The sequence below is a fragment of the Symphalangus syndactylus genome, chromosome 19, assembly GCF_028878055.3.
Source record: "Symphalangus syndactylus isolate Jambi chromosome 19, NHGRI_mSymSyn1-v2.1_pri, whole genome shotgun sequence".
In the NCBI taxonomy this organism is placed as follows: Eukaryota; Metazoa; Chordata; class Mammalia; order Primates; family Hylobatidae; genus Symphalangus; species Symphalangus syndactylus.
In genome coordinates, this window is record NC_072434.2 from 84564543 (window position 1) to 84580064 (window position 15522).

Below are 15522 nucleotides of genomic sequence, written 5' to 3' on the forward strand. Positions count from 1 at the left end.
TACCCTAGGTAAAATATTAAAGTTCTAGTAAACGTGATATAAGCGGTATGGCACATGCTCATAATGCATTTGCCTTGCCCATATGGATATCAAAAATATTTTATATATTATTATTGAACACTCATTCAGTGATCACTTTTAAAAAGCAGTGACTACCTTTAAAATTCAGGATTACCTTTAAAATGTTTTTAAGGAACATCCTAAAAACAAATGTTCCTAGGCTGGGAAGAAGGCTACCTTATAAATAAACTGGTTTATCACTCAACTTTCTTCCCTATTCTCGGTGGTCTATTTGTCCTCAATGGTATCATTTGAAAATGAGACAGATATGGACTTAGGATTCTGTGGTAAGTCACATGTGTTAACCACTTTGAAATCTCAGGGTGCAAGCCAGGGGACACATGGAAATATTAATACCATCTTTCTGTCAAGGAGTCTTTCTGGAAGTATGACAACAAACAGATATAATTTTGCTTAACTTTTTGATATTTGAATTTTTCCTTATTTCATAACTAACTATGTCCTTGTCGCCCTTCAGGAAGTTGTTGACATGAAGTCTGAGGGACAGGCCACTGTAATTCAGCAGCTGGAACAGACTATTGAGGATCTGAGAACCAAAATAGCTGAACTAGAGAGGCAGTATCCTGCCCTGGACACAGAGGTGGCCTGTGGTCGTCAAGGGCTTGAGAATGGAGTCACAGCCTCAGGAGATGTCTGTCTCGAAGCTCTCAGGTTGGAAGAAAAGGAAGTACGGCATCAAAGGATTTTAGAGGCGAAATCGATACAGACTTCCCCGACAGAAGAGGGCGGGGTACTGACACTGCCTCCTGTGGATGCGCTGCCAGGGCGTCCTCCATGCCCCCCTGGGGCTGAAAGTGGACCTCAGACAAAGTTCTGTTCAGAGATTTCTTTGATTGTGTCTCCAAGGCGAATATCAGTCCAGCTCGACAGCCATCAGTCCACACAGAGCATCTCACAGCCTCCACCACCTCCATCCCTTCTGTGGTCTGCTGGTCAAGGACAGCCTGGGTCACAGCCGCCGCATTCTTCTCTTTCTACCGAGTTTGAAACCAGCCATGAACACTCTGTTTCCTCCGCCTTTAAAAACAGCTGTAACATCCCATCTCCACCACCTCTGCCTTGCATAGAGTCCTCCAGCTCCATGCCTGGCCTGGGCATGGTGCCTCCCCCACCTCCCCCTCTCCCTGGCATGACAGTGCCTACTCTGCCCAGTACAGCCATTCCCCAACCTCCTCCTCTGCCGGGTACAGAAATGCTGCCACCCCCTCCCCCTCCTCTTCCTGGAGCGGGCATACCCCCTCCTCCCCCACTTCCCGGAGCGGGAATACCCCCTCCGCCCCCTCTACCCACAGTGGGAATACCTCCTCCGCCGCCTCTACCTGGAGTGGGGATACCCCCTCCACCCCCACTACCCGGAGCGGGCATACCTCCTCCGCCGCCTCTACCCGGAGCGGGCATACCCCCTCCGCCCCCTCTACCCGGAGTGGGCATACCCCCTCCACCCCCACTTCCCGGAGCGGGCATACCTCCTCCGCCCCCACTACCCGGAGCGGGGATACCCCCTCCGCCCCCTCTACCTGGAGTGGGAATACCTCCTCCGCCCCCACTTCCCGGAGCGGGGATACCCCCTCCGCCCCCTCTACCTGGAGCGGGAATACCTCCTCCGCCCCCACTTCCCGGAGCGGGGATACCCCCTCCGCCCCCTCTACCCGGAGCGGGCATACCTCCTCCGCCCCCACTTCCCGGAGCGGGCATACCCCCTCCGCCCCCTCTTCCCGGAGCGGGGATACCCCCTCCGCCCCCTCTACCTGGAGTGGGAATACCTCCTCCGCCACCTCTACCTGGTGCTGGGATTCCCCCACCTCCTCCCTTGCCAGGTATGGGGATTCCACCTGCTCCAGCTCCCCCACTCCCTCCACCTGGGACAGGAATCCCACCGCCCCCTCTGCTCCCCGCATCAGGCCCTCCACTCCTCCCACAAGTTGGGAGTAGCACTTTACCAACCCCACAGGTGTGTGGATTTCTTCCTCCTCCATTGCCAAGTGGCTTGTTTGGATTAGGAATGAGTCAGGACAAAGGGAGTAGGAAGCAGCCTATAGAGCCTTGTCGACCAATGAAGCCTCTTTACTGGACCAGGATTCAACTACATAGTAAAAGGTAACATGAAAGTGAGCTCGTCTTTGCACAGTGTGTGTATTAGTGAAGCGTTTACCTTCACACTCGGGAAAATTACCGTTGAATGTATTTTTAAGCACAACTCTAAAACTTGTCTAGATTTTTACATCAATATATAGTGCAGCAGTTTGCTATTTAAAGCTTTAGGCTTTTCTCCAGAAGTACCAAAGATGTAAAATAAATACATATATGTATCAATGTATAAGATGTAGGTATACCCATCTAGGTAGTTATTGATATATCTCTTAAAGATTGAGGGATATATTTTTCTTAAAATACATGCTCTGTTATCTAGTTGTAAGACTGCTACTTATGCCTAAATTCCAGTGAAAGTATGCTTGTACGCCCTTTGGAAAATGAATGAGGGCAGGTAAGCAGAGACATTTCTAGCCAAATTATTTTCCATGTAAGAATCTACTCTTTGCTTTTACTACTTCAAGTTTCCATTTCTGACAAACAGCTTAAAAATGTAAACCAAGTTCTTTTTTTTTTTGAGACGGAGTCTGGCTCTGTCGCCCAGGCTGGAGTGCAGCGGCGCAGCCTCGGCTCACTGCAAGCTCCGCCTCCCAGGTTCACGCCATTCTCCTACCTCAGCCTCCCGAGTAGCTGGAACTACTGGCCCCAAAGTCATTTTCTCCAGATATAAGACAGGGGAAGTTCTTGTGTTTTGTTGTTGGTTTGCTTTTTTTAAAAAAAATATGTTTACCCTTTTTAGGTGGTACTACACGAATCTGCGGTCACCGAGAAGACAAATAACAATGGGGTGATGGGAGGCAGTAGGAGGGAGAGGATGCCATCCTGTTAATATGTATTTTTTAACCCATGAATAATCTGCAAAGTTGATAAGTTGGGATTTTGAGATATCAGACATTTCTTGCCTCCCTAGCCCATACTAAGTTTTCTTTTTACATTTTTATACAGTGGCCTGATGACTGAGGGTTCCTGGAAATTATTTCTGGGGAAAAATTTCATTCATGGATGGTATTTTAATTTTCCCATTAAGTTGATCAAACAAATGGTGGTCTTAAAGAAAAAGAATATTCTTTCCTTCTTATCTCTCTTTTTCCCTCCCTCCTTCCTGCTGGTCTTCCTGCCTCCCCTTCTTCCTTTCTGTTTATGCTTACTGTGACGTAGTTCGGTTTGATGGCTGTTTTATTTTTCTTTTGCTTAATTTTAGAGACTCCAGTACTTCACTTATTTGGGAAAAAATTGAAGAGCCATCCATAGATTGTCATGAATTTGAGGAATTATTTTCTAAAAGTGCTGTAAAGGAGAGAAAGAAACCTATATCTGATACTATCTCAAAGACGAAGGCTAAACAAGTGAGTATTTTTGTGCTTTATGAAATTGGACGGTGTTTCTGGCATAAGTGTGAACTGTCATTAGAGAAAACTTTGAAATAGTTTTTGGGCTGTGTAAACCTCCATGGATCTTAGGCAGACAGCAAGGGTTAGAACTTTAGAACATGTGGTTAAGTAAGACTAGCCCAAATAGAACAACACATAATTATCTCCATCCAGTGATAATGTCCCAACTTTTATTTGTAACATCATAATACATATTTCCAAAATCTCGGCCATTGTTTCTTTCCAGAATTAGTTGCCTAGAAATAAATTTTCACTTGATTTATATCCATCTGGGTGCTCCTATGGATGGAAAGAAAGGAAAGAGTGGGCAAAGGAAAACAAGCAAGAAATCCAGTCCTTAGTAACTGATAGTGTGTTTGGTATTTTGTTGCATTATATCTGAAGTGGATGCCATTAGAATCCAGTTAAACAGTCATACTGTACTTGAAATGTGGAAGAGAAATCTTGTATCCATTTCTAACCTCTCTATTTTATGTTAGATCCTTTGATCTAACCTGTGACATTTTTGAGTCATAAAAAGAAAGACTGGTGCATTTCAAGAAAAACATTTCCTAGCAATTTCTAAAAGAATTCAACTGCATAATGTTTGGGTTTACATTATTCTGAGATTAATAAAATGCCCATTGGACTTGTCATAAAGGGACATTGTTATAAATTTCTCAGGGGTGTCATTTGGAAAGTAGAGTAAAACTTCATGATAATGAACTCCAGATAGAAAGAATTGCTAATGGTGCCCGTCTTTACCCTGAAATGGAGAGTGGCTACATTTCTCAGCTTTTGCAGGGTGGCAGGAAAGAGGTCTTGGAAGCAAAGGAATGGCAAGCAGTTCAGTCTTGGGAAGCAAAGAGGGAAAAATGAGGCTGCAATATCCCCAGTGTTCTCCTCGCCTAGTAGCCCCATAGGAGTTCCAGCTAATGGGGTGATTCCTCGAATTTTTGCCTCTGACCTGGAAGTAGTAGCTAGGCACATGACCTGGAGTTGTTTCCATTGATATTTATTTCAGAGCAGACAATTTTCACTAGATGGACATTGCCAAATCCAGCCAGGAGAAGATGGATTTCAACGGGACAGCTAGACCCCTGTGACCCATAGTTGGCTGGGTGAGCAGGCTCACCTCAGGCATTTTATTAATCTCAGAATAATGTAAACCCAAACATTATGCAGTTGAATTCTTTTAGAAATGCTTGTTGCATTATTGCTGGTTGCTGGTGACCTCAGGTCAGTAACATAGTAAATGAGATGGCACTTGGCACATTGTAGGCACTCAATAAATATTTATTAAATTAATCAGCTAAGGGATGAAGACTTTATAAATATCAGTGGCTATGTCCAGTAGTGATTAAAAACCAGAAAGTGACTCATTTCGTAATAATCAGTAAGTCCGGGGTGACAATGTTAAGAGGAGTAATGGAAAATCATATTTTCTCTGGCAGAGATAAATATTTTAAAAATCCTTTCCATGGTATATTTGCATATAGTACACTGAGGCTGAGTCATCGTATCTCTTCTTTTGGGTTGTGTCAGAGATGTAAAATCTGTCTGGGCGAGGAATATGGGTGGGGCTTACATTGAGGAGAGTCAGGCAGCCAGAACTGTCACTTGACAAATGTGTAGATGTGGCATGGAGCATCTCTTGTCCAGGGATTAAATACTCAGAAAATTGAGCCATGCTCTTACTCCCAGCACCACTTTTTTTTTTTTTGGCTAAGGGAATACAGATAAGAAGTCTCCCAGGATGCCCAAGACTGTAGGATTTCATTCTCTGTTTGACATAGTATTAAGTTTTAATATGATTTACATCTAAATCATCAAACTTCACATTAAACTAGTTGGCATGAAGGGGTCTCTTAGCATATAAACAGTGCATCTGTGTCGAGCATCATCATCTTAAGATAATCTCCTCATTCTGTCATTAAGACATTTCATAAATTGTTGGTAAGAGACTTTGCCAATGTCCTCATTTGTGTTTATTGATAGTGATGCTACTGTTGACCTTCAGCTTCAAACAGAGTTTATGGGACAGTCTCCATCATGACTCCAGATAAACCTATTCAGCAACTCCTCGGCCTGGGTCTTGGTGCTGAGCTCTGCATTTCAGATCTGTTTTTGGAGGGACAAAAGATTTTTTTAAATGTATGTTAGAGGAAAATCACTACAAAGTGATGGATTGCTGAAGAAACATAGTTTTATTTAACTTCATTGTATTTGGAAGAAAAATCTGTCCATTGCATTTACTTGAGACATTTAAAATTTTGTTTAAGGAAAGTATATTTTCAGGATGCATGCAAATTTTTCCCCTTTTTATGGGAAATGTGCACTGATTGTATGTGCAGACATTTTGGTACCTTATGATTCATTTCCAGTAAAATTAATAGCCTTTAATGCCGTGGCATATGTTTATGGAGGTATTTCAAGCAATTCTTCTTATATACAATGGAAGCTGGAAGTTCTGTTTTTGTTTAAATATTTAAAAATAGCCAAATAATTTTTCTGTGATCTGTCTTCTCCTTGAAAGTAAGACTGTGGTTGAATGCACTGGTGTTTAACGAGGTGCCTGTGCTGTTTTTACTGTCGTGGCAGAGACGTTTTCAGTGTGATAATAGAAGATTCCTCAGCTGGGCACATTGCCGTTTGGCTTAAGGAGAAAGAGGGTTATTTTCTCTGGATGCTCAGACTGATAGAAATGAAGAATATCTTGTATTTCCAAATCGTTTTTTCTCCAAAGAACTTAAGACAAAGCATTTTATACTTTTCTCATGGAGCATGGATTAAGTTTGTTCTATGATGATTTCTTCATTTATCCTTCTTACTTTGAAGCATTACACAAAAGATTAGCTGAGAAGGTACATAGAAGTTTATCAGAATATAGTTTGACATAGTTTTTCATAACCAAATGAGTGTGACACTTTGACATTAGAATTGTCTGATGTAGAACCCTGTTTCTTAAGGAATAAAGAGGAAAATAGAAAAAGTGATCTCGGCCAGGCACGGTGGCTCACGCCTGTAATCCCAGCACTTTGGGAGGCCGAGGCGGGCGGATCATGAGGTCAGGAGATCGAGACCACCCTGGGTAACACGGAGAAACCCCGTCTCTACTAAAAATACAAAAAATTAGCTGGGTGTTGTGGCAGGCGCCTGTAGTCTCAGCTACTCAGGAGGCTGAGGCAGGAGAATGGCGTGAACCCAGGAAGCAGAGGTTGCAGTGAGCCGAGATTGTGCCACTGCACTCCAGCCTGGGCAACAGAGTGAGACTCCATCTCAAAAAAAAAAAAAAAAAAGAAAAAAGAAAAAGTGATCTCATATGATGTTCATGCTTTAGCATTCACACACATTCACACTTGCCCAATTTTAAGGAAGCCTTTAGAGCCAGTAAGTGTTTAGTCCAATCTCCTCCCTAATTCCAGGGTAGTTCAGTGATTTTTAATGTTTGTAATGACCGTAAGTCACCTCAGGATCTTTGGTGATCAAATAAGGATTAAAAAGTTAAACCCACTGGGCGTGGTGGCTCATACCTGTGATCCTAGCACTTTGGGAGGCCAAGGCAGGTGGATGGCTTGAGCCCAGGATTTCGAGACCAGCCTGGGGAACATGGGGAAATTCTGAATCTATAAAAAATATGAAAATTAGCTGGGTGCAGTGGTGCGTGTCTGTCATCCCAGCTACTTGGGAAGCTGAGATGGGAAGATCATCTGAGCCCAGGGAGGTTGAGGCTGCAGTGAGTTGTGAGAGTACCACTGCACTCCAGCCAGGGTGACAGATTAAGACCCTGTCTCAGGAAAAAAAAAAAAATTAATCCGAGCTCATTAGCAGGAAAGTGAGAGAATTTACTTGGGAGTGATTTTGATAATAAGGGTTGCATAGTTTTTGGTTAATCTTCTATCAAATAATGTCATAAGGAAATATATTTTGATAAACACAGTAGTAGTAGTAATAGTAGTAATTATTACAACAATAATAACCATGGAAACCACAAGTCATATTGTGTCCATTATTTACCATGTACCAGTTACTGTTCTTAGCACTTCACTTATATCAACTCATATAATGCTCCTACTCCTATGAGACAGGCACTGTTAGTCTCAGTTCATAGTACAGAAACCTCAGGTACAGAGATGTAGTGGAATTCAATAATGTTTCCAAGCTGGTAAGGGGCTGAGCTCAGGTTCAAACTCCAGCCATCTGGCTTCAGAGCCTCTGCCCTTCCTAATTAAGTGATAATTATGGATGTGGAATATTTTATATGAGTATAAGTACAGTATTTTATATGGAGACCAGAATGTATACTTTTAAAAATGAATTAAATACTTTAAAAAAAGAATTTGAATGTGTATTGGTTTTTCATATATGTTTGGTATTTAAATGACTGTGGTTATAAATAAAATTGTATGTGAGACACTTTTAAAACCTTTACCATGTTTTAGCAGATCTATCTTTCTTTCTTTCTTTCTTTCTTTCTTTCTTTCTTTCTTTCTTTCTTTCTTTCTTTCTTTCTTTCTTTCTTCTTTCCTTTCCTTTCTTTCCTTTCTTTTCTTTCTTTCTTTCTTTCTTTCTTTCTTTCTTTCTTTCTTTCTTTCTTTCTTTCTTTCTTTTCTTTCTTTCTTTCTTTCTTTTTTTCTTTCTCTCTCTCTCTCTCTCTCTCTCTCTTTCTTTCTTTCTTTCTTTCTTGGACTCTCACTCTGTTGCCCAGGTTGGTGTGCAGTGGTGTGATCTTGGCTCACTGCAACCTCCCCCTCCTGGGTTCAAGCGATTCTCCTGCCTCAGCCTCCCAAGTAGCTGGGATTACAGGTGTGGGCCACCGTGACCAGCTAATTTTTGTATTTTTAGTAGAGACGTGGTTTCGCCATGTTGGTCAGGCTGGTCTCAAACTCCTGACCTCAGGTGATCCGTCCATCTTGGCCTCCCAAAGTGCTGGGATTACAGGCATGAACCACTGCGCCTGGCCAATATTGTAGCAGATTTTGACAAGTATATAAACTGTGGTTTCACCAACATGACATTTGCCCAGTTAAATAGAAGTTTGAGTGGTATGAGATTTAAATACATAAGCTTCTGTAAGCAGTAAAAATAAGAGCCACTTGCTTGTGTGGCATATAAATAGTGGTTAGAGGCAGACAGCCATTGTGGTTAAACCTTGCCAAATGTGAAATGATGCTACCTTTCATTTATCCCGTGGTAAAAAAAGAATCATCTTTGTAAAATAAGCCATAGGTAAATAATGTCTAATCATGTTTAAAGGATCTGTAAAGGAACATGATACCCAGAATGTAAATTTGCACATAGAAGTCAGCAAGAGTGAAAAAGAAGAATCTGATATTTTTTGAAAAGTACATAACTGCCATTGGTCTAACCATTTAATGCAACACAATGAATCTCTTTGTGGGTTTCTTCTATGTAATCTATCAGATTAAAATTCTTTGCCCAGAGAATGGGAGAAAAAGTATGACAGTTAAATATTTGTTGGACTTTAGCCTCTGGAAATCTGATCAGAAAAAATACATAGTTAAATGTTCTACTTATTATAAGGGCAGGTAATAAAAGGATTTGTTAGAATTCAAATTTATTACAGATACTAACTTTAAGGATTAGATATTTGGTATCATGTTCAGTCTTTCCATTGTGCTTGACCTAACCCCTAAAAAAGACTTTTTAAAAATGTTCGAGGTCAGGAGTTCGAGACCAGCCTGACAACATGGTGAAACCCCGTCTCTACTAAAAATACAAAAAAATTAGCTGGGAGTGGTGGTGGATGCCTGTAATCCCAGCTACTCAGGAGGCTGAGGCAGGAGAATTGCTTAAACCCGGGAGGCGGAGGTTGCAGTGAGCCGAGATCGCGCCACTACACTCCAGCCTGGGCAACAGAGTGAGACTCTGTCTCAAAAAAAAAAAAAAGTTATGTGTAATAACGATGGGAAAAGTAGTAGTCATCATTCAGCTGCTCTTATATGGGAGTACATAACATAATACCTGTAAGTGTTCTTACTGGAAGCAGTAATTGCCAATAAAAGGCTTCTTCTTACTATGTTGAGGAATCTGGGAGAACAGGTGTGGCACACTTCAGATATTGTCTGCCACTGTATTATTGGCTGCTATGAAAAGGAAAAAGAGATTACATATTTTATGTTTGATCTTTGCTGCAGTTTTATTTATTGCAGATATTCCTTTTTAGATTGAAAACTTGTTTTATTGTAATTAGTAGATATTTCAGTGCTTACAGAGTGACAGACTGAATGATAATTTGTGTTATAGAAGATATGTTTTGTATTGATGTTAATTGTTCCAGTTGTAGCTGGCAAGGGTGTGTTTTGGTTGATTTGGACAGTTATATTTGTCTTTTTACCAAAGACATAAAATGTCTGAAACACTAAATATCTTATAATAAGACAATTTAGATTTGTTTTGGGGATACACAATAAACATTTGGTACTTTGTAACTTTTAACATCTGCTTTTAATAGAATACATTCCTATTGCAAGCCTTAAAAATGTATTTACATAGAAAACCACATCAAAATACAAAACTATAATTAGACAAACATAGGTTTTGTGGAGTCTGGATTTGTTTAAGATGTTGAAAGATTTATTTTTTTTTGAAGATGCTATTCCTATAACTATTTGTAGAGCATACCCAATCAATTCAAGGAATGCAATAATATTAACCTCTGCTTTTAAATTTTCTTTTAGCCAATAAAATTGTTTTTATACTTCTAAGTAAATGGCTAAAAATAAAAAATAACACAAATACACCAGCATAATATAAAGGAAATGTAATTAAGCTAATTATCCTTCACCTTGCTAGATTATATATTAGGGAAATTATATTTGGGTAATCATGCTTTGGAATTGCATACAATTTAATCATAGTGTAGATAGTTAACTCTTTTGGATTTTATATTTATATGCCATGATATTAAGATTCTGGGCTGGGCGCAGTGGCTCATGCCTGTAATCCCAGCACTTTGAGAGGCCTAGGCGGGCGGATCACAAGGTCAAGAGATCGAGACCATCCTGGCCAACATGGTGAAACCCCATCTCTACTAAAAATACAAAAATTAGCTGGGCGTGGTGGCGTGCGCCTGTAGTCCCAGCTACTCAGGAGGCTGACACAGGAGAATTGCTTGAACCCAGGAGGTGGAGGTTGCAGTGAGTCAAGATCACACCACTGCACTCCAGCCTGGCGACAGAGTGAGATTCTGTCTCAAAAAAAAAAAAAGATTCTGTTGGACTAAATGTACAAGAAAGGGGTATTAATTTTGAATGGCTAGAATGTTCTGTGTATAATTCATAGGAATTGAAGAAAGTTTATAGAATAGAGTATAAATGCTGTTTGGAATGCCAGATGCAGTGGCATGTACCTGTAGACCCACCTACAAGGTGGGCTGTTGTGTGCTGCAGTGTGCTATGATTGTGCCTGTGATAGCCGCTGCCCTCCAGCCTAGGCAACATAGTGAGACCCCATCTCATCTGTAAAAAAAAATTTTTTTTGAATTCTATCTGGAGCAGATGATGGGAGAGTGTTTTCTCAGCACAGCCAATTTAGAGTGGAGCCACAATTGCAGAAAGCCCTCTTTAGTTTCACTGGAAAAACTAAACAGTGAACACTTTCACTATTGCCCCCTTTTTTGATCTGATGGCAGCACAGTTGATCCATTTCAGCAGGGACTGCAGCAGAGGAAATGAGCTAAAATACCAGAAATGGCACAGAGGTTCTCTGGAGGGCTAATTTATTGTGGAACAACCCAAGAGAGACAGTTTTGAGTAATTCAAGTGACTATACTTGAATTATCCTTCAGGTTCCATGCTATATACTAAAGATAGTGCAAACTGTGGGTGGTCAGAAGTTGAAGAGAGTACATAGGCTGGACTTGGGATAAAGGCTGTGTGGAGGAGATGTGACTTGAAATGGGCCTTGGAGAATTTATTTGGTTTAAATATGTAGAGAGGATTAAGGGATGATTTTTGAGAATAGCACCATGATCAAAGGTTTCCTTGCAGCTTATTTAGCAGGCCTCGCCTGTGCGCTCCTGTCTGGGAGTTTTAGGAATGTGAATGTAGATCACTTATAATCATTTCTCTTAGCTGAATGTGTTTCCTTCTCATCCTCCTACCCAGCCTTGGGTTTGTCATACTAGAAATAAGTGTGAGGACTGAATTTAGATTAATTGGACCTGAAGCTTATTTTGGTGTCACGGTATGAAATAGCAGGATGTATCCTTCTTTACCATGGACAGCAACAGGATTTGGGATAATCTCAGAGCAAAGGAGGATTTTATTCGTCATTTGACCTACATAGTCACAATTCTGATAGGTCCTACCTTTTGTCTACCAGGAGGGAGGCTGGTGATGACACTAGTCAGATTATTCACAACCAAACTTCGTGTGAGCTAAACTGAAAAAGAATTCCTGTTATTTGAGGGCATAAGTTTAAGACTTAGAAAAAAAAAATAAAGTTCTTATTTGTGTGTTTAGTTTCTTTAATTTAAAACCTTTTATAAGTGGAAAATAAACTGTTTCTTTTTTAAAGCCATACCATTTTCAAAACGGAGGTTTTTAAATTTTTTTTATTTGTATTTTTTGAGATGGGGTCTCACTCTGTCTCCCAGGCTGGAGGACTGTGGTATGATCATGGCTCACTGCAGCCTCAACTTCCCTGGCTTGAGCAATCCTCTCATTTCAGTCTCCCGAGTAGCTGGGACTCTAGGTGGGGGCCACTGAGCCTGGCTAACCTTTTAATTTTTGTTTTGTAGGGATGGGGATTTGCCATGTTGCCCAGGCTGGTCTTGTACTCCCAGGCTCAGGCAATCTTCCTGCCTCAGCTTCCCAAAGTGCTGGGATTAGAAGCGTGAGCCACCATGCCCAGACAATGAAATGGAAGATGTCTAGTATTTCACTTTTAATTTTTGTTAATTGTTAATTTATGAATCTTTAAAATTGATTTGGGACTTGAAACTATCTGAAGTATTACTTTAGCAAGTTGTCTGGAGGAGAGTCTTCTCGAGATAGTGAGGAACTTGGTGGATCCTCTCCCCAGTAAAACAACAACTTAACTGGTGAGAATTATAACAAAAAATTGTTTAAAGTCTCTGAAAATTGTCCTAAGGGCACATAGGAAACGGAGAAACAGTCATTCAAGAAAATCTACTAAAACTCAGAACAGCAAGAGTCTCTGACAGTTGAGCCACAACCTACTCCATTACCAGCCACCTCCAACTCTGCTCTACTCTGGACATGTGTGGCCAAGAAGACCGTAGTTCTCTGTCTTTCTCTACAACTCTGTCTATGGCTATGATTTTGGTCTAGGAGAGGCAGGATGCTGGCATTTCTAATTTCTTCAGTCTCCTGTTGGAGAAGCTTTATAACAGGCAAGCATGGAGAACCACAGGAGACCTTTGAGAAGGGCCCTTTAAGGATCACCATCATCGATGGAAGTAGGGAGGGTGAATACACACCTGCCAGGCTGCAGCCACCCAAGCAAGAGCAATCAGAGCAAGATGTGGTGCCCCCAGGAAAGCATTCACTAACCTCATACAGACCCATCAAAACCAAGTGGAAGCTTCACTGGCATGAGTCTTTGTGTGTGTGTGTGTGTATGTGTGTATGTGTTACTAATCCCATTTTATTTATTTATTTTCTTTTATTATACTTTAAGTTCTGGGATACACGTGCAGAACGTGCAGGTTTGTTACATAGGTATACACGTGCCATGGTGGTTTACTGCACCCGTCAACCCGTCATCTACATGAGGTATTTCTCCTAATGCTATCCCTCCTCTAGCCCCCCACCCCCTGGCAGGCCCCGGAGTGAGGTGTTCCGCTCCTGTGTCCATGTGTTCTCATTGTTCAGCTCCTACTTGTGAGTGAGAACATGTAGTATTTGGTTTTCTGTTTTTGTGTTGGTTTGCTGAGAATGATGGTTTTCAGCTTCATCCATGTCTCTGCAAAGGACACGAACTCATCCTTTTTTATGGCTGCAGAGTATTCCATGGTGTATATGTGCCACATTTTCTTTATCCAGTCTATCATTGATGGGCATTTGGGTTGGTTCCAAGTCTTTGCTATTGTGAACAGTGCTGCAATAAACATATGTATGCATGTGTCTTTATAGTAGAATGATTTATAATCCTTTGGGTATATACACAGTAATGGGATTGCTGGATCAAATGGTATTTCTGGTTTTAGGTCCTGAGAAATCGCCACACTGTCTTCCACAATGGTTGAACTAATTTACACTCCCACCAACAGTGTAAAAGCGTTCCTATTTCTCCACATCCTCTACAGCATCTGTTATTTCCTAACTTTTTAATGATCGCCATTCTGACTGGCATGAGATGGTATCTCATTGTGTTTTTGATTTGCATTTCTCTAATGACCAGTGATGAGCTTTTTTTTCATATGTTTATTGTCCACATAAATGTCTTCTTTTGAGAAGTGTCTGTTCATATCCTTTGCCCACTTTTTGATGGGATTTTTTTTTTTCTTGTAAATTTGTTTAAGTTCTTTGTAGATTCTGATAGATTCTGGATATTAGCCCTTTTGTCAGATGGATAGATTGCAAAAATTTTCTCCCATTCTGTAGGTTGCCTGTTCACTCTGATGATAGTTTCTTTTGCTGTGCAGACGCTCTTTAATTAGATCCCGTATGTCAATTTTGGCTTCTGTTGCCATTGCTTTTGGTGTTTTAATCATGAAGTCTTTGCCCGTGACTATGTCCTGAATGGTATTACCTAGGTTTTCTTCTAGGGATTTTTTTTCTTTTTCTTTTTTTTTTTTTTTTGATGAAGTATTGCTCTGTCACCCAGGTTGGAGTGCAGTGGCGCACTCTCAGCTCACTACAAGCTCCACCTCCTGGGTTCAAGCAATTCTCCTGCCTCAACTTCCCAAGTAGCTGGGATTACAGGTGCCCACCAACACACCCAGCTAATTTTTTTTTTTTTTGTATTTTTAGTAGAGATGGGGTTTCACCATGATGGCCAGGCTGGTCTCGAACTCCTGGCCTCAAGTGATCCGCCCGCCTCGGCAGGTTTTAGGTCTTGTGTTTAAGTCTTTAATCCATCTTGAGTTAATTTTCATATAAGATGTAAGGAAGGGGTTCAGTTTCAGTTTTCTGCATATAGCTGCCAGTTTTCCCAACACCATTTATTAAATAGGGAATCCTTTCCCCATTGCTTGTTTTTGTCAGATTTGTCAAAGATCAGATGGTTGTAGATGTGTAGCATTATTTCTGAGGCCTCTGCCCTGTTTCATTGGTCTATAGATCTGTTTTGGTACCAGTACCATGCTGTTTGGTTACTGTAGCCTTGTAGTATAGTTTGAAGTCAGGTAGCGTGATGCCTCCAGCTTTGTTCTTTCTGCTTAGGATGACTTGTCTATATGGGCTCTTTTTTGGTTCTATATGAAATTTAAAGTAGTTTTTTCTAACTCTGTGAAGAAAGTCAATGGTAGCTTGATGGGGATAGCATTGAATCTATAAATTACTTTGGGCAGTACGGCCATTTTCACAATATTGATTCTTCCTATCCATGAGCATGGAATGTTTTTCCATTTGCTTGTGTCCTCTCTTGTTTCCTTGAGCAGTGGTTTGCAGTTCTCCTTGAAGAGTTCCTTCACATCCCTTGTAAGTTGTATTCCTAGGTGTTTTATTCTCTTTGTAGCAATTGTGAATGGGAGTTCACTCATGATTTGGCTGTTTGTCTATTATTGGTGTATAGGAATGCTTGTGATTTTTGCACATTGATTTTGTATGCTGAGACTTTGCTGAAGTTGCTTATCAGCTTAAGGAGATTTGGGGCTGAGATGATGGGGTTTTCTAAATATACAATCATGTCGTCTGCAAATGGAGATGGTTTGACTTCCTATTTGAATACCCTTTATTTCTTTCTTTTGCCTGATTGCCCTGGCCAGAACTTTTAATACTGTGTTGAATAGGAGTGGTGAGAGAGGGCATCCTTGTCTTGTGCCAGTTTT

The 15522-nt window shown here is 40.9% G+C and overlaps 1 protein-coding gene across 3 annotated transcripts in view; it reads left to right on the forward strand.

The window, feature by feature from the left end:
• The window catches only part of FMN2 (formin 2), a 392431-nt gene that overhangs the window by 118153 nt on the left and 258756 nt on the right, over positions 1-15522 (forward strand). For 2 of the 3 annotated variants that reach the window (XM_063613470.1, XM_055234932.2), the window contains 2 exons: positions 539-2178; positions 3374-3518. The exons of the other annotated variant lie outside the window; for it this stretch is intronic. In XM_063613470.1, the coding sequence (XP_063469540.1) occupies positions 539-2178; positions 3374-3518 (1785 nt within the window). The remainder of the gene's footprint in view (positions 1-538; positions 2179-3373; positions 3519-15522) is intronic. 3 annotated transcript variants of the gene reach the window in all.